Source organism: Anabrus simplex, chromosome 2 (assembly GCF_040414725.1).
Source record: "Anabrus simplex isolate iqAnaSimp1 chromosome 2, ASM4041472v1, whole genome shotgun sequence".
NCBI lineage: Eukaryota > Metazoa > Arthropoda > Insecta > Orthoptera > Tettigoniidae > Anabrus > Anabrus simplex.
This window is the reverse complement of record NC_090266.1, coordinates 714610008-714629462: the sequence shown is the minus strand read 5'-3', so window position 1 is coordinate 714629462 and position 19455 is coordinate 714610008. Positions and strand designations below refer to the sequence as shown.

The window sequence follows — 19455 nt, the reverse complement described above, 5'->3', positions numbered from 1 at the left end:
AAAATTGGCATCGTAATATCGACTAGCACCCGTTGAAAATTTCCCGGCTGTACCCTTTCCACGTATCTTTACAATACGAGTATCCATCACGAAAATATTCCTGCTGTCTATAAAACTTAATTTTACTAAGCGTCATGTGACGCGTTATAACTCTGCCACTGAGTGACCATGGCTTTTCTTAGAATTCGAAGGGTCGCATCTTTTGATACCATTCTGCAGATTTGAGAAACAACACAGGCAGTGTACAACCGGTTGTCGAAGCGAAGCGAAAACAAGTTATTTCACTCCCTCTCCTCAGACGAGGAGGGGCGGGCCATCAGCTCAACTAAGGAGCTCTTCGGCCGTGTAAAGGGAAGAATTGACAGAAGAGAGAAAATGTAGGGGGTGTGTGTTGTACACACCAGAGGGGGAAAAGAGTGAATGAATCTGGCATAAGGGCACCGTCACAACAAGCCTAAACCCAGGGCGAAGCCCGCAAAGCACCCCGCGCAGGCAAGCCTTCACGAACTGCAGGGGAAGAGGGGACAAGTGACTTTATTGAAAACTGATGTATCTCGGGCGCGCATTACAGAGAGTGACATTTATTTACAGATATGTACATAATCGTATTACATATACAGTGTGGGGAGAAACTGGGTGTAAAGTGGAGTGTAGTATTGTGAGAGAAGGTAGGAAAGGTAGGCGGTAATGTTGGTAAGGGAAGTGGCAAGAAGACGGAGGAGATCTAAGGTCGGGAGTGGCGGTAGGAAGAAGTTAGGTTGTGGAGCTGGTAAGGGGACCGCTTGCGGTGGGGGCGTGGGCGGCGGGGCGGACGGCGGGCTATGAGAAGAGGTAAGAGGAGGGGAACGAGCAGGGCGGGGTGGGGAGCAAGAAGGCTCCACTCTATATGTTCGCCCGCGAAATCGGACGCCGGTGGTGATGAGATGGTCGACGTCGGCTGCAGAGGAGACTTGGAAACGAACCATGAAGGTTGGGCCGCTGGAGTTAAAGATGCGGAGCACTCGACGGGCAGGAACGCCGGCGGAGGTCAGTTCAGCCAGGATGTCTTGCTCGGTGAAGGCAGGATCCATACCAGGGATGACACAGCTCGGTGACGAAGGCCGGTTGTGAGCTGGTACGGAGGAGTCTTCAGTGTTGGGGGAGAGTGGCGGAGCTGCAACGGTGGCATCTGTGAAGTGAGCAGGGGGCGGCTGTGAATGAGCAGGTAGGGAGATAACTGGTGCAGACATGATAGAAGAGGAGTGACTGGACGTAACAGTGCAGGGGGAAGTAGACTGAGCAGAATGTACAGAAGTGGTGACGGTGGTGGTGGTGGTGGTAGTAGTAGTAGTAGTAAACGTAGGGGTGGTGTGAGTAACGATGGGAGGAGAGATGGGGAAGTCAGGAAGGGAAATCATTTGCTGTAGTAGATGCTCCGGAGTAGGGACTGCAGCGTAGTCAGCATCATAGAGTCGTATACCATGTTCAATGATGCCGAGCGGTGGGCCTGGAAAGCGGAAGAAGGCGACGACGTCTGGAGAAGGTTGTCCTGAGAGGCCATCCTGGAGACGAAGAACAGCTTCAACAAAGGTTTCGTTGCGGCGAATTTCATCACAGATGGAGGTTGGAGAATAAGACGTGTCCACGCCCTGGATTAGGCACGAGTACATAGTGGAGAGGGGAGGCGACAGCCCGTTTGATTTTCCTTGGGCCGACTGGGTAACAGCAGAGATGAGCGCCACTCAGCCGAAAAGAGCGTGGACATGCGATGTTCGAAGAGAATGAACCGGTTGTCGCGGCTAGCGATGTATAGTAAAGAGGCAGTCGTTTATTGTCAACGAGTTCTGTGCGCGTGTGAAAAGAAGCAGTGTGGTTACCGCGGTAGTTATCAGTGGTATCCATTAAATTACTGTTAGGCCGCGAATGCAACAACCCTTGAGTTTTTGCATGAGATTCTGAGAAAAAATAAAAGTCTTGTATTCGGAGAAATACGGCATCACTCCAGAGATTTCTGTGGCAAACACCTCGGCTTTCTTCTTCAAACAGCGCCACCAAACCTAACCGCATATGTATCATGAAAACATATTTGAAACGCATGTAGAGAAATAACCTCCTCGCGAAAAAATTACATGTAAATAGCCTTAACTAGACGCAAGAAGATATGAAATATCCTCTGAAATCAGTGCTGTAGATACTCTGCCATATCTTGAGGTGTATCACATTCTTACTTAATTTTCGTATATAACATTAAAATGAAGATATCATTTACTTAAGCCTTTATTTTTAACGAGTTAAAACAACTGCTACCGACCACGTTATTTACGCATTTATTACGAAAACGTGTTATCCTCTTTCATTTCGAATTTTCTTTAGAGAACAACAGTCGATGGGTACCTATTACTAATCAACTCCAACATTGCCTTTGAATGTCAACGAGAGAGCTCGCAAATGCACAAAGTGAGAAAACTATACCGTACTGATGATCGAACGCCATTTTGTTGCAAACGTTTCAGTTTTCTTATTCAAACAGCGTCACGTATCCTAACTTAACCGTAAAATACGTATGATGAAAACACACTTCAAGCGCAAGTAGAAAAATGATAACATTCTCGCTATAAATTTTCATAATAGCCTTTCCGTAATTTAACCAGACGCAACAAAATATAAACTAACCTCTAAAATCAATTAAGCACTCTGCCGTTTCTCGAGGTGTATCCCATTCTTATGTAAGTGCAGTATTTAGCCTCAGAATTAAGCGGTCGTTTAGTCAGCCTTAATTTTAACGAGTTAACAACCGTTATTGACACGTTATTTTACGCATTTATTACGAAAATATGTTCTCTTTCATTTCGAATTTTCTTTACGGAACAGCTGTCGACGGGTATTACTAATCGACTCCGACATCGCCTTCGAATGTCGACGAGAGAAGTCGCTAGTGCGCACAGCGAGGAAACGATGCCGACGGCAATCGATCGCATGCAGTATCATCACTGGTGTGCATAATCGGTAACGGAAAAAATCGCGCGCGCTTAATCGCTCGTAATAACGGATGCGTCAGTGATAGGGTTCTCGCTGTAACCGAAGGATGACACACAGTTTAATATTGGAATTTTTGAAGGGACAGAAAAAAGTCGTCGCTATGGCGGAGTTCTCGTTATATGCCTTACTCGCTATAGCGGACTTCTACTGTAATATTAGTTTGCAGTTGGCATCAAGTTAACTGAAAATGAATCTAAATAACACGAAGCATATTCATAGGACTTCATTCGCGTTTACCTCAAAATAAAATACAAACAGAAATGACGTGCAATATGCCAACAACAAAAACAAACCTGAACATAGGTTTTACTTAGTGTGCGTAGTTTATTGGTCATTATTAATGGTGGTGGAATGGAATTACTGTGAATGAAAAGAAGAGCATCAGCAATTGTCTGGTTGTAGAAGAGAATGAAGCCCACTGAACTGAAATTTCTCTCTGAAGCTGAACTTGATGCTTGCATACATATTACTTTCTTAGCGATCTGGTGAAATTTTGAATAGTTTTGTCCATTTGTTCTCCAATAGGATGCTATATCTATTTTCTCCCATTCCACAGTTCTGCTTTAAATATCTTTCCAGCTCATCTGTTGGAATAGGAGCATCTTGAACATCAGTGCACAAAGAGAACTTCATTACTTTGGCAGGTTGTGGCATAGTCATGGAGTCTGATGACACGGAAACATTAAAATGCTCGTCATTCAAGCACACCTCGTTTATCATAAGTTTTTTATCTAATCATAAAAAGACAAAATCAGTCCGACTCCTTCAATCTACAGTATACTAATATAATAAAGAGAGAGCGTGAATTGTGTTAGTTTGTGTATATCTGGAGGGTAATCTCAGAAACTACTGGACCGATTCTAAAAATCCCTTTACTAATGTAAATATACATTATCCCTGAGAGACATGGGCTGTATTTTATTTTCAAAACAATTCGAGGTGGGGGGCGACGGGGGATATATAAAAATAAGAGGCTAATATAGGCGAAATATCGAATTTTTCGTGCCAGAACGAGACTAAGCTCGTTTTAAGCCCCTTGACCCAAAGAACAAATCTCGGTAAGCCCTACGGGCCCTTAAACCGCCGTTATGGAGATATTGGCGCCACACTACCCCTGCTCTCGGAATCGGATAAGGAAATGAACTGCCGTAACCATGGCAACCCCAGCTCCAGGATTCTACAGCAGCGAGATTATGCGTGTACGTTTAGGGATAGCTGCCAACCAAAATTTGTACACATAATCCCTGAGCATATCTACAATATATCTCATAAACTTAACATGTTACAGACGTGAAGTGGTATTTATAATCTCTTTTAAAAATAAAGAGAGATGTATTATTTTGTTTTTGGAAAAGACGCTGGGGGGGGGGGGGGAGAAGTACTGAAATGTGGGTTGGCGTGAATTCTTAAGATGAGCATATCTACAGTATATCTCAAACACTTAACACGTTACAGATGTGAAAATTGATATTTAAAAAAAAAATAAAAACAGGTATTATTTTGTTTTTTGAAAATCCACTTAACGTGGCAGGGGGGGGGGGGTGTAAAAGGGACTGAAAAGGGGGTTGAATTAATGTTATTAGGGTACTGATATCTCAAAAGCTGAAGTTGTTACAGACGTAAAAATTGGTATTTAGAGTCTCCTTTAAGAAGAAAGAAATATGTTTTCTTTTGGTTTTGGAAAATCCACTTAAGGGGGGATGAAAGGAATGGAATATTAGTTGAATTATTTGTATGAGGATACTTATATCTAAAAAACCTAAAGATGTTGCAGACGTGAAAATGGGTGTTTGAAATCACATTGAAAAATAAAAAACACTCATTTTTGGGGGTAAAAATTAACTTTGGATGGGGGGGGGGTGTTGAAAGGTGTTCAATTATTTTCATGAGGATGAAAATATCTCAGGAACTGAAGATGTTACAGTCGTGATAATTGGTATTTGGCAGCTCCTTTATCAATAAACACGTTTTTTTTTTTTTTTTTTTTTTTTTTTTTTTTTTTTTTTTTTTTTTTTCGGAAAAAAACCCTTAAGAGACTGAAAAGAATTGAAAAAGCAGGTGAATTTTTAAAATGAGTATTGGTATATCTGCAGTGTATGTCAAAAATTTTACATATTATAGACATGGAACTTGGTACTTGGAATGTCCTTTAAAAATAAACGTCACTCTTTTTTTGTTTTCGGAAAATCCACGTAGGTGGGGGTGGAGGAAGGGCTGCGGATACTTACATCTCAAAACCTGAAGATGTTACAGATGTGGAAATATGTATTTGTAATCTCCTTTAAAAATAAAGAAACTTTCTTTTTTTACTTGAGAGAAGACGTTCTGACGTGTACAGTTCTATGTCGCATGGTCATCTTAGCCCCAAAAGGCAATGCGACACACTTGGTTTACAAAGAGTTTCTGAGATGTTAAATGAAACCCAATTTTTTAGTGTGGTTTTATACTTCCGGGATTTTCAGATAATGTCTTAGTACAGTACTGAGGAATGATTACTTTTATCAAATTACGAAATCCATGCGAGAAGCCGCGGGTAACTGCTAGTGTGTACATAAAGTTCACTGCAGATCGTACAGCACACAAAATTAACGTCTTTCCCATCACCGTCAACTGCAGGCTTCAATACCAAACAAATACAACTTTTATGTTTAGGGTCCGGTTCAGAAGTCTTGTATTATGCGGTTTTTAGTTCGTTTATTTCTTTTTTTTTTTTTACTTCACAATTTTTTGCCATGGTTTCCTTCCTTTTGGAACTACAGTCCACATTCACTTCCGATAACAGGATAGAAGAAGAAGTCAAACAGAAAACCACAGCAAATTTGATCGGCTCCACTCGACCGTAATGCAACGCACTCCGCTGACACGCAGTACACTGTACACATTGAAGCAGTCAGCCCATAGAACTACCACAGCGCTGTCCTTGGCTCACTGCGTACGCATGACAGAGCGCTGGCCCAGACCGGCCCGTGCGATGACGTCACGGACTTCATATGTTCGAGCCTTTCAAAGCCTATTGCAGCCTACTGCCGAAGCAGCTCATGGGCTGGGCCTCTCTTCAGGACTCTGCCATACAGTCTCCGCATCCTTCTCTATCTCAGAATCCAACACCTGGAATCTGTTGCTAAGTTCCAGTTGAAATTATTCCAACGTCTGCTAATTCATTAGCTTACCAACATCAAACTACTTATGCCGAGTGTTGAGCTTTTGGTGGACTGCCACGATCTTTGTACGGAAGTTGGCGACAAGAAGATGATGGTCACTGCTTTCATGTGCCTAACAACTTCCAAACTTATTCTGTACTTCCTGCTCACTGCAGTGTGATCAATTTGGTTTCCTGTGACTAGATCAGGAGACACCCACGTGACCTTGTGACGCCATCTATGCGGGAACACCGTGCCACCTATCGCTAAGTCTTGGCTGGTGCAATATTCCGTAAACTTTTCCCCATTTTCACTAATCTCACCAAGACCCTGATGTCTCACCCATGATGTGCTCCAATCCTTCATTTTTTGAGCCAACCTTCTCGTTGAAGTCTCCCATAACTATAAGAATATCCTTCTTACTTTTTTCATTGTGGCATCTCGCAACATTTGGTAGAATTCTTCCTTTCTTTCCAACTCCGATAGTTCTGTAGGTGCATAGCATTGAATAATGGTCACATTTCAGATATTGGTCTTGAACCTAGCAGCCTACTTGAAATTGGCTTCCACTCCATATGACTTCTCATTGCATTTCTACTGAGCAGCAACCCCACTCCATCCCTGTGCTCTTCGTCCTCACCACCTGAATATAGAAATGTAATTCCATCTGTTGTCTGTATCTCGCCAAATCCTGGCCACCTCACCTCACTCAATCCCAGATTGTCCAGCCCGTAGTTCTTCATTTCCCGTGTCTCTTGTTTGTCTTCTTTTCTCCCTCAAGGTCCTCACGTTCCAGAAACCAATTTTCGTTATCCTCTTTGTGCCGAAGGTTTCCATTAGGTTATCCATCCGGTTTTGTAATTTCGCCTCAGTTTCTATAATCAGATTATTTAAGAAGAGCGAGTGATTAACCCACTGCTTCCAAGTGCCTTGACGGGGCTGCCATCTTAAGCGTAGGCACCAAGCTGATTTTCTGTCGGGGTTTCTTCCCTTAGCCTGTGAAGTTCCCACTTCTACTGCAAGGCAGCAGTTCCTGTTCTATTTATCCAGAATAGGAGGTTTTCCCCCTTCCGCCAGTTCCACTGTTCCTCTTCTCCGCCTTCACTGCCATTGAGGTCTTCACCGTAACCCTGGTAAGGGACCTTCACATGGGACTACCAGCCGGGTCAGCTGGACCAAGGTTTTTTAAAGAGATGTTACTCCTCTATCACTCTCTCTTTGACCTGACTTGTGACAGGGAGAGCCTGGCTTCCCAAACATTGGGCCCAGGTTGGTGGGGGGTTTGCTGCAACTTCACCAGTTAGAATTGATATGATTCTTGTTGATATTTTCTATTACTTGGAGAAGAGTGCCAAAAAAAAAAAAAACCACCTTTAGAAATTTCAGAGTATGCATGGAAAAGAAACAAGTTGTTGAAGCATGTGTGCACAAGTTTTTTTTTTTTTTTTTACTATTCCCAAAGGACACTGTAGGTCTAATGACAAACAAATGAAGAGTTTGTGATTCTCCTTCCTCTTCCTCCTCCTCATCTTCCAACCTCATCTTCTGACAAAAGAATGGCATGTTCTTCCAAACATGACTCACCTGTTCTCAGAAACATGAATCCTACTACATCTCATGAAGAAAAGACCGGGCGAGTTGGCCGTGCGGTTAGGGGCACGCAGCTGTTAGCTCGCATCCGGGAGATAGTGGGTTCGAATCCCACTGTTGGCAGCTCTGAAGATGGTTTTCTGTGGTTTCCCATTTTCACACCAGGCAAATGGTGGGGCTGTACCTTAATTCAGGCCACGGCCGCTTCCTTCCCATTCCTCGGCTTTTCCTCTCCCATCGTCGCCATAAGACCTATCTGTGTCTGTGCGACATAAAGCAAATAGTATGAAGAAAAGCTGTTTGTTTCTTTCCTCTGACCTAAACAGGGCATTTTGTACTATTTTACATGTGACTATTCTCATCATTTGATATGATCAGTACTGTCCTTAATAGTGCTTCACCACATATCCGTATACTGTTTGAATTAATGATGGATCTGTTGAAACAGGTGGTCGCCAAGTATAATTAAACTGCCTGCATTACTTCATGTGTAGTATCACCCAATCCAGAATCAGAAGGATGATGAAGAACTGGTGATTGGCATTCAAACCTCAAACTTGGTTAAGGCACTACAAGATGAAGAGAAATCTCTGTTTTTCTAATCAGTCACGAACTATTTCTGTGCAGCCTGTGACTAAGTTCCCTTTTAAGAACAATTTGCTCAAACATGCACAGGTTGCTTACCATATCACATAGTAATGCAGAGTGTTAACGAATTTTTAGCTCGATTGAAAACAAGACGAGACAGTTCAGGTCATTGATGTCCAGTGGAACTCTGCAAGTCATTTCCAGTTTGAAGACCAGAAGTTCAGAAGCATGTTATAAAAACACGTATTCCATTGTCTTTCTGAAGAAAGCAAAGCAAACCACAACTTTAGCTGTTAAATCAGAACGAAGACGTGCATGTGATGGTGTAAATAATGTAAATAATTTGGGTGCATAAAATTATGTGCAGCAACATACTCTTTACTTCAAAGTTTTAATTAGTCATGTGCATAAACAAATTGCATTGTGTAAGTAGATTTCATTGATGCATTTGAAAATATTTGTGTTGATTTAACTGACTTGAAATATTCTGTTATAATGTCATTGGTTGTATGTAGTGTTTTATATTAATGCTGTTGAACTCGTAATTATCTGAAGTGAAGAAAATACATGAATTTCGTCGTGTTTTGCCGCATTTTGGTGCATTGGGTTCACGCGTATTTTGATGTACAGGGATTTTATTGATGGGTCGTTTGGAAAGTTGGCAGGTATGTAAATGAATGTGAGTGCGTGTGCATACACGGAAATTAGCCATGTCTCATGGTTTCAGTTTCGTTTGGATGAGCTCGTACTTTTTTTTTTATAGAAACCTAAATTAGAAATTTTCAAGTTTCCATCATTTGAGTGGTTGAAGATATGAACGTTTGTTGTAAAAGGAATGCTGTAAAGAACGTAATTTGATACGAATTTGTCTAATGCTTACGTACTGTTAATGTGAAACAAAAACTGAAATATTTGAAGAGGCTGAGGTGTTTTTGTTTAAAGTAAAAAGTGGAAATTTAACCTTTTCGTACGTTGGAGTCGCAAACACCTCTCATTGCCAGAAACAGGTGCTCAGTAATTTGGTGCACTCATACTTTCAGAACACTGCAGCTTGTTGTTGTATGAAGAATAATGTGCAATTTTGATATCGGGAATATTGACTAGACACTAGCAACAAAATACCTCCGCCTGAATCAATTCGGTCTTGCTAAGTAGGGAAGGGAAAGGTAGGCGTGTATCTGACAGTAGAGTCACTTTTTTTCCATTCAGTGTGTGAAGTGTGATAAACAAAGCTTAATGCAGGAGAAAGTGATAGTGGAATACATTTATCAATCAATCACTACTGATCTGCATTTAGGGCAGTCGCCCAGGTGGCAGATTCCCTATCTGTTGTTCTCCTAGCCTTTTCTTAAATGAGCGCAAAGAAATTGGAAAATTATTGAATATTTCCCTTGGTAAGTTATTCCAATCCCTAACTCCCCTTCCTATAAACGAATATTTGCCCCAATTTGTCCTCTTGAATTCCAACTTTATCTTCATATTGTGATGTTTCCTACTTTTAAAGACACCACTCAAACTTATTCGTCTACTGATGCCCTCCCACGCCATCTCTCCTCTGACAGCTCGGAACGTACCATTTAATTGAAATAATAACATTAAGTTATTTATTAGACCACCTAATCAATACAAAATCGTCTTGGATGATTTACATAAATTTGTTAGCTAATAGTGGTACATGTTTCGCCTTCCCTGAAGGCATCATCAGCCATAGTCTTAACCTTAAATTAAAAATAAGCGTCTAAATAACATGTAGTAATGAAATGAATTTTAAAATCTTGAAGAGATTTGAAGTAAAATAACATTAAAAATAACAATGATGGTTTGAAAAATACAATGTGATGAGATACAATAGTGGAAGTATTAACAAAATTAACATTAGAAGGCTGCTAAAATAAGTACAATGGATAAAACAACAGATTGTTATACAACAAGTAGTAAGATTGCATAAAAGTAAAGTTGATAATCTGGCGGTTATAATTAGACGATGGCGAAAAATCTTATATAATCAAAGTAAAGAAGAGAGAATAAAAGTCAAAGTTAGTCGAGAGATCCGAAGTTAATCATGATCTTGAAGATAAAAGACGAAAGTCAGATGCATATGGTGAAGTTGTAGAACACGTTGAGGATATGAAGTTGGTGAATAGAAGTTGAAGAACAGTTTCAAATAGGATCACTATGGACCATCTCAAAATTTGAAGTGATGTTCAAATGTTATAAATTGTGAGTTTGTAGATATTCTAGTTGAAAAAGCATATAAAAGTGGAATCATTTGACGGTGACAAAGATAGCTTGTAATATTATGAGTTAGAAGTATTTTCCGTTAGAAGTATTTGCCAAAATACTTCTAACTCATAATATTACAAGCTATCTTTGTCACCGTCAAATGATTCCACTTTTATATGCTTTTTCAACTAGAATATCTACAAACTCACAATTTATAACATTTGAACATCACTTCAAATTTTGAGATGGTCCATAGTGATCCTGTTTGAAACTGTTCTTCAACTTCTATTCACCAACTTCATATCCTCAACGTGTTCTACAACTTCACCATATGCATCTGACTTTCGTCTTTTATCTTCAAGATCATGATTAACTTCGGATCTCTCGACTAACTTTGACTTTTATTCTCTCTTCTTTACTTTGATTATATAAGATTTTTCGCCATCGTCTAATTATAACCGCCAGACTATCAACTTTACTTTTATGCAATCTTACTACTTGTTGTATAACAATCTGTTGTTTTATCCATTGTACTTATTTTAGCAGCCTTCTAATGTTAATTTTGTTAATACTTCCACTATTGTATCTCATCACATTGTATTTTTCAAACCATCATTGTTATTTTTAATGTTATTTTACTTCAAATCTCTTCAAGATTTTAAAATTCATTTCATTACTACATGTTATTTAGACGCTTATTTTTAATTTAAGGTTAAGACTATGGCTGATGATGCCTTCAGGGAAGGCGAAACATGTACCACTATTAGCTAACAAATTTATGTAAATCATCCAAGACGATTTTGTATTGATTAGATGGTCTAATAAATAACTTAATGTTATTATTTCAATCAAATATCATCAATACGGACCAAAAATGATATTTATTACATGTAACGTACCATTTAATCGAGCAGCTCGTCTCCTTTCTCCCAAATCTTCCCAGCCCAAAATTTGCAACATTTTTGTAACGCAACTCTTTTGTCGGAAATCACCCAGAACAAATCAAGCTGCTTTTCTTTGAATTTTCTCCAGTTCTTGAATCAAGTAATCCTGGTGAGGGAACCATACTCTAGCTGGGGTCTTTCCAGAGACTTATATGCCCTCTCCTTTACCTCCTTACTACAACCCCTAAATACCCTCATAACCATATGCAGAGATCTGTACCCTTTATTAACAATCATATTTATGTGATTACCCCAATGAAGGTCTTTTCTTATATTAACACCTAGGTACTTACAATGATCCCCAAAAGGAACTTTCACCCCATCAATGCAGTAATTAAAACTGAGAGGACTTTTCCTATTTGTGAAACTCACAACCTGACTTTTAACCCCGTTTATCATCATACCATTGTCCACCGTCCATCTCACAACACTATCGAGGTCACCCTGCAGCCGTTCACAATCTTGTAACTTATTTATTACTCTGTACAGAATAACATCATCTGCAAACAGCCTTATCTCTGATTCCACTTATTTACACATATCATTGATATGTATAAGAAAACATAAAGGTCCAATAATACTGCCTTGAGGAATTCCCCTCTTAATTATTACAGGGTCAGATAAAGCTTCGCCTACTCTAATTCTCTGAGTTCTATTTTCTAGAAATATAGCCACCCATTCAGTCACTCTGTTTTCTAGTCCAATTGCACTCAGTAGTCTTCCATGATCTACCCTATCAAATGGCTTAGATAGATCAATCGCAATACAGTCCATTTGGCCTCCTGAATCCAGGATATCTGCTATATCTTGCTGAAGTCCTACAAGCTGAGCTTCAGTCGAATAACCTTTCCTAAACCCAAACTCCCTTCTGTCAAACCAGTTATTAATTTTGCAAACATGTCTAATATAATCAGAAAGAATGCTTTCCCAAAGCTTACATAAATGCATGTCAAACTGACTGGCCTGTAATTTTCAGCTTTATGTCTATCAACCTTTCCTTTATACACAGGGGCTACTATAGCAACTCTCCATTCATTTGGTATAGCTCCTCGGCGTCTCCGAAGACCTTAAAAAGTAGTTAGTGGGACGTAAAACAAATAACATTATTATTATTATTATTATTATTATTATTATTATTATTATTATTATTATTATTATTATTATTATTATTGGTGTAGCTCCTTCAACCAAACAATAATCAAATAAGTATTTCAGATATGGTACTATATCCCAACCCATTGCCTTTAGTATATCCCCAGAAATTGTTATCATAGGTAAATTTTAATACTTGTTTAGTGTTACTCACATCCTCTATCTGGACATTATCCTTGTAACCAACAGTCTTTACATATTGCTGACTGAATACTTCTGCCTTTTGAAGATCCTCGCATATACACTCCCCTTGTTCATTAATGATTCCTGGAATGTCCTTCTTTGAACCTGTTTCTGCCTTAAAGTACCTATACATACTCTTCCATTTTCCACTAAAATTTGTATGACCATCATGCTATCATGCCATCATGTTATCCTTAGCTGACTTCTTTGCTAGATTCAATTTCCTAGTTTCCTTCAATTTCTCCTTACTTCCATAACCATTTCTAACTCTATTTCTTTCCAGTCTGCACCTCCTTAGTCTCTTTACTTCTCTGTTATAATATAGTGAATCCTTACCATTCCTAACCACCTTTAAAGGAACAAACCTATTTTCACATTCCTCAACAATTGCTTTAAACCCATCCCAGAGTCTGTTTACATTTTTATTTACCATTTTCCAGCGATCATAGTTACTTTTTTTAAACTCCCTCATGCCTGTTTTATCAGCCATATGGTACTGCCTAATAGTCCTAATTTTAATACCTTCCTTTCTTCCACATTTATTTTTAACTACGACAAAAACAGCTTCGTGATCACTAATACCATCTATTACTTCAGTTTCTCTATAGAGCTCATCTGGTTTTATCAGCACCACATCCAAAATATTCTTCCCTCTAGTTGATTCCATCACTTTCTGAATCAGGTGCCCTTCCCTTATGAACTTATTTGCCATTTGTTGGTCATGCTTCCTGTCGTTCGCATTACCTTCCCAATTGACATTTGGTAAATTGAGATCACTGCTACTATCACATTCCTTTCCATATCATTTCCAACATAGCTGATTATCTTATCTAATAATTCTGAATCAGCGTCAGCGCTACCTTTTCCCGGTCTGTACACTCCAAAGACATCAGGTTGCCTATTATCTTTAGAGAAGAGCCTTACACCCAGAATTTCATGTTTTTCATCCTTAACTTTTTCGTAGCTTACAAATTCTTCTTTCACCAGAATTAATGCTCCCCTCCTACCGTTCCTATCCTATCTCTACGATACACACTCCAGTTCTGTGAGAATATCTCTGCATCCATTATATCATTTCTCAGCGTGATTCAACTCCTATTACAATATCTTGTAAGTATATATCTGTTAAATTACTTAATTCGATTCCTTTGTTTACAATGCTTCTACAGTTGAGCACTAACATTTTTATGTCATCCCTATTTGATTTCCAGTTCCCTGTTTGCTTAACACCGCTCCCTAGGCCACCCCGTTTCCCTGAATGTACCTGCCTATAACCCTTCTAAACAGTCTTTTATAAAGGATTTGAATGTTTGATTGTTCTTATAGTATCTAGTTGTTAATTTTTATTTGATTTATTTATCATTATAGATCATCAAAGGGTCAGAGATTTTGGAAGTGCTTCATAGTAATCAAGATGTAAAAGATTATCTCTTTTCATTATACAACTGTCACTATGCAGACTTCTTCAGGAACCTAGGTAATTACCAGTCATTTTGTAAATCCCTTCAAATTTATGAAATGTTCTTCTGTACATTGCATGTGCATTTTGATGTATACAACTTCAAAATATTTCAACAACTAATAGTTTAATATTTTTAACTACCACATTGAACAAATTGTGACATTTTCTTCTCTTGGATCATTTAAGAATTTCTATTCTTACTGTGTACATAAGTGTGTATGTTTTATATGTTCAAGGCAGACCTTTATTTAAGGAAGCTCATAGAATGATTACCTCCTGACCCTTAAGAAAAACTTGCTAATGATATAATGGCTGAATAAATTTTTATTCTCACGATATTATGTTGCTAGGAATCAAAGTGTATGAATAAATCATTGTATTTGATCTTGGGAACAAGTTTGCTTGAAGAAGATGAATATTGGAATGTATGTATCTTCTCCGATGGGTTCGAACCCCTCTGTCAGTAGCCCGCAAGATTGTTTTCTCTGTTTTCCCATTTTCACACCAGGCTGTATCTTAATTAAGACTACAGCACTTCCTTCCCACTCTTAGCTCTTTCCTATTCCATCACAAGACCTATTTGTGTCAGGAACACAAAACAAATTGTAAGGAGTCTTTTCTGATGGTAAGTAATTTCTGGTGAAGGAAACTTATTGTTCACATGAATGGTTTACCGATGAAAGGGATATAATATTAGGGATAAAATTAGTTTGTGATAATATGAAGGAGGTGAGAATTATAAGAACATACAGGCCTGGAAGAGAGGAAAGAGACATGGAAATATTTGAGAAAATAATAATTATACTCATAAAAACAATAATAATGATATGGTAATAGTTGGGAGAAATCTAAACTTGCCTGAAGTTGAATGGAATGGAGCTGCAAGTGAAGCCCATGAACAGAAACTGGCAAATAAGATAATTTGGGAGGGAGGATTTACACAAGTAGTACAAGAACCGACTCGTCTCAATAACTTAGTAGATGTATTCTTGGTTAAACCATGGGAAATTGTTGATAAAACTGAGGTAATTGAAGGAATAGGAGACCATAAGGCTGTAATAATGGATGTAGGACTCGTACCAAAAAGGCTTAATAAGAGGGTTACACAAGACAAGAAATTGTACAGAAAAACTAAAGTTGATGAATTTTGGACTTACCTTAAATCACAATTCAGTTGTTGGATAAGTGAAGGGAGTAATGTGGATATACTTTGGGCTAAATTTAAAGGAATCATTTGGGAAGGAGAGAAGAGATTTGTACCTGTTAAGAAAGGTAAAATGACCTCAGACCCTGTTTATTATACAAGGAAAATAAGAAAATTAAAAAGAAAATGTAGAATAGTAAACAGGAAAATCAAAGAGGGTAGGGAGAGTAGAGAAACTAGAAAACAGCTAATGAGGGAACTGAATAGAGTGAAAAAGGAAGCAAAAGAGAATTATATGAATGGCATACTTCAAGAGGGTAGTGGCCACAAAGGGAAATGGAAAAAGCTGTATTCATATATCAGGAATCAAAAAGGAAAGGGAATCCAAATTCCTACAATGGTGGGAGAAGGGTGTGAACACTATTTAAGAGATACTGAAAAAGCAAATCTATTTAGTAGGGAATTCAGAGATTCAGTAGATGATTGTCAGGAGTTGGAAACCGAAACAGAAGATAGAGAGGGAGAGACACAGAGGGAAACAAGAAGCTTCTCATTAACAAATGAAGATATTTTCAGAGAAATCCAACTGCTTCAGCAAGGAAAAGCAGCAGGAAGTGATCAAATTACTGGGGAGGTATTAAAGACAATGGGGTGGTACATAGTGCCTTATTTAAAATTTATCTTTGACTGTGTCATAAATAATAGTGTAATACCAAAGGAATGGAAGGAATCTATAATAATACCAATTTATAAAAGAAAGGGTGATAAAAGGAAACCAGAGAACTACAGACCAATCAGCCTGACCAGTATAGTTTATAAAATACTGGAGAGTTTAATATCAAAGTACATCAGAGGGATATGTGATGATAAAAAGTGGTTCATGAAGAGCCAGTATGGATTTAGAAAGAAATTTTCTTGTGAGGCACAACTGGTGGGATTTCAGCAGGACATATCAATTCAGTTGGATTCAGGAGGTCAGTTAGATTGCATAGCCATAGATCTTTCCAAAGCCTTTGATAGAGTGGAACATGGAATATTATTAAAGAAATTGGAGGGAATAGGATTGGACATAAGGGTTACACGTTGGATAAAAACATTTCTAAATTCAAGGGTTCAGAAAGTCAAAGTAGGAAATAATGTATCGCAGGAAGAGTAAGTTTGTAAGGGAATTGCACAGGGTAGTATAATAGGTCCGGTACTTCTCTTAATATACGCAAATGATTTAGGGAACAATATAAGATCAAAAATAAGATTGTATGCAGATGACATAATTATTTATAGGGAAATAAATAACATTGAGGATTGTTAAGAATTACAAAGGGACCTTGAAAGTATCCAACAATGGGTTAAAGAAAATAATATGAAGGTTAATGGAGGCAAATCAACTGTTACAACTTTTACAAACAGGAGCTTTAAAACTGCATTTGAATATACTTTGGATGAGGTAGTTATCCCAAAAGATGGCAAGTGCAAATACTTAGGTGTGAGATTTGAAAGTAATTTGCACTGGAAGGGTCATGTTGATGACATTGTTGGCAAAGCATACAGATTGTTACATGTCATAATGAGGCTACTTAAAGTATGCAATAAAGAATTAAAAGAAAAAAGTTACTTAAGTATGGTTCGTCCATTATTGGAATATGCAAACAGTGTTTGGAATCCTCACCAAGAATACCTAATAAAAGAAATAGATAGTGTGCAGAGGAAAGCAGCAAGATTTGTAACAGGGGATTTCAGGAGAAAGAGTAGACTTATAGGATTATATAGAGCATATACAAGAGAAGAAGCATGGGGAGATATCCGTGAGAGGCTTCAGTTGGAAAATAATTATATCAGCAGGACAGACCACAAATATAAAATTAGAAGGAATTTTAGCAGAAGCGATTGGGGTAAATTTTCATTCATTGGGAAGGGTGTGAAGGAGTGGAACAGTTTACCAGGGGTACTGTTTGATCCTTTTCCAAAATCTGTACAGATATTCAAGAAGAGAATAAACAGCAACAGAGAAAAATAAATGAAGTGTTAGAGGGCATTCGACCAGTGCAGGTTATTGTAAATTTTTTTTTTTTAATGTGTGTGAATAAATTAATTACATCCCCTAGTCTAAGGAGTTGGACAGCCAAAGTAGGGGACTGCCTGTACGGGTGAAGTACAGTGGGGACTTCGAGGGCCCTGGGACCGGTACGGTAGCTATGAAGGCCCTTCAGAAACTCTGAAAAGTGGGTGGCAAAAGGGGCTCTGGTTAAGACGCAGCAGGTCGTTATGCTACTTAGGTTCCAGAATGGGTAAAAAAAAAAAAGTAAATAAATGCAATGTAAAGTTTATTCTTATACCAGTTGTATAATATCATTTGAAGTAATTCCACATACTGTATATCAGTTGACTATATTTGTAAGTAGTACAGGAGATATTATAAGTAGAATTTTGTAAACAATATAAATTTATTAAGGATGAGCTGTGTGTTTAATAGAAAAAATTGTTAGCATAAATTGTATAATATTGTATTATAGGAAAATTTTCTTCTCTTGTTAATTTAATATTTAGTGCTTGACAATAATGTATTTTAGTGTACCATTTGCCACTGAGGTAGACACCTCATTTGCAAATAAAGAGATTTTGATTTGATTTGATTTGATTTGATTTGATTTGATTTGATTTGATTTGATTTCATCTTCAGGCTGTACTTCACACATCATATCTGTGGAAGCATTATTGAGTGATATTTTTGACAGGAAGTTTAGGCTCAGTAGTTACAATATTAATACCCCTACCCATGAAGGATAAGAGATACTGGGAACTTGACCAATAGATGAACTTCAGACAGGGTCTGAGATGGAGAATGCTACAAAATATTGAGTGGATTCTCCAGCATAATTTTAATTGAAATATCCTAATAGCACCAAGCTGATGGCTGCATAGTTTAGGTCATGTAGCTGTCAGTTTGCATTCGGCAGATAGGTTCGAGCCCCACTGTTGGCAGCCCTGAAGATTATTTTCCGTGGTTTCCCATTTTCATACCAAGCTGGGGTTGTCCCTTAACTAAGGTCACGGTTGCTTCCTTCCTGCTCCTATCCCTTCCCTATCCCATCATCGCCATAACACGTATCTTTGTCTGTGTGACGTAAAAAAAATTGTAAAAAAAGAATATATATCTTAATAGGCATACCATACAAATTACACTGGCCTGTGTATTTAAACTTTCTGATCATTACATAATGTTCAAGTAGTGATTTTTTAATATATATTTAAGCATGCTGAGTCTGGATATTAAGTCAGTTTTTCTCCATCACAACAGGTTTCTTTGAAAAATCAAAATGAATATATGACTCTCATGCATATACAGGATTAACACACACATGTTATCACATGTAAAAAATGCTTTTCATGTGATTTTTACTCATCTGAATATTCCTATATTACATTGTTATATATATATAAAAGTAATGTATTGTGTAAACAGGTTTGAAGGAAAAACGTTACATTAACCCAATGTGCAGTACTGCCATCTATTTACGTCTATTCACGTTTCAAGTTGAATGTTTGAAATAGTTTCCTGACATCGTACTGGCAGGTTTTTAGAACTGTTGGAGGAAGTTTTACATGTTCAGCAAACTTTATTCCGTGTTTTATCACTGCTCGTATGTTCTGTGATGAAGGTCTGGCCCAGCATCTCTAGTTACGTAACCTAACTTTTTATGCGATTCTGCTACGAATTACGACAATACCCTGGAACTGTTTTTTTTTTTTCTTTTTTTTTTTTTTTTCCTGTGAGTGCATTACACGACTCTTCCTTGACAATACTTATTCCTTTTCTCTTCCCTCTTCTCTGGTTTCCGTAGAAACAAACACTGTATGATAGTAAACAAATACACGTGGTAATGTCGAAATGGAGTCAAGGATGCGGGCTTACTCCGCAAGATATAAGTAATATTTTGACTAACGAGGAGTCTGACGATGAAATTGATAGTTATGATGGTGACAGTGATTATATTGTGTCCGATGAGAGTAAAA

General features: G+C 38.2%; 1 protein-coding gene across 1 annotated transcript in view; it reads left to right on the top strand.

The window, feature by feature from the left end:
- The window catches only part of LOC136864400 (26S proteasome non-ATPase regulatory subunit 6), a 121382-nt gene that overhangs the window by 64345 nt on the left and 37582 nt on the right, over window positions 1-19455 (top strand). Inside the window, exon 5 of the mRNA XM_067141344.2 lies at window positions 14207-14315. Within this exon, the coding sequence (XP_066997445.1) occupies window positions 14207-14315 (109 nt within the window). The remainder of the gene's footprint in view (window positions 1-14206; window positions 14316-19455) is intronic.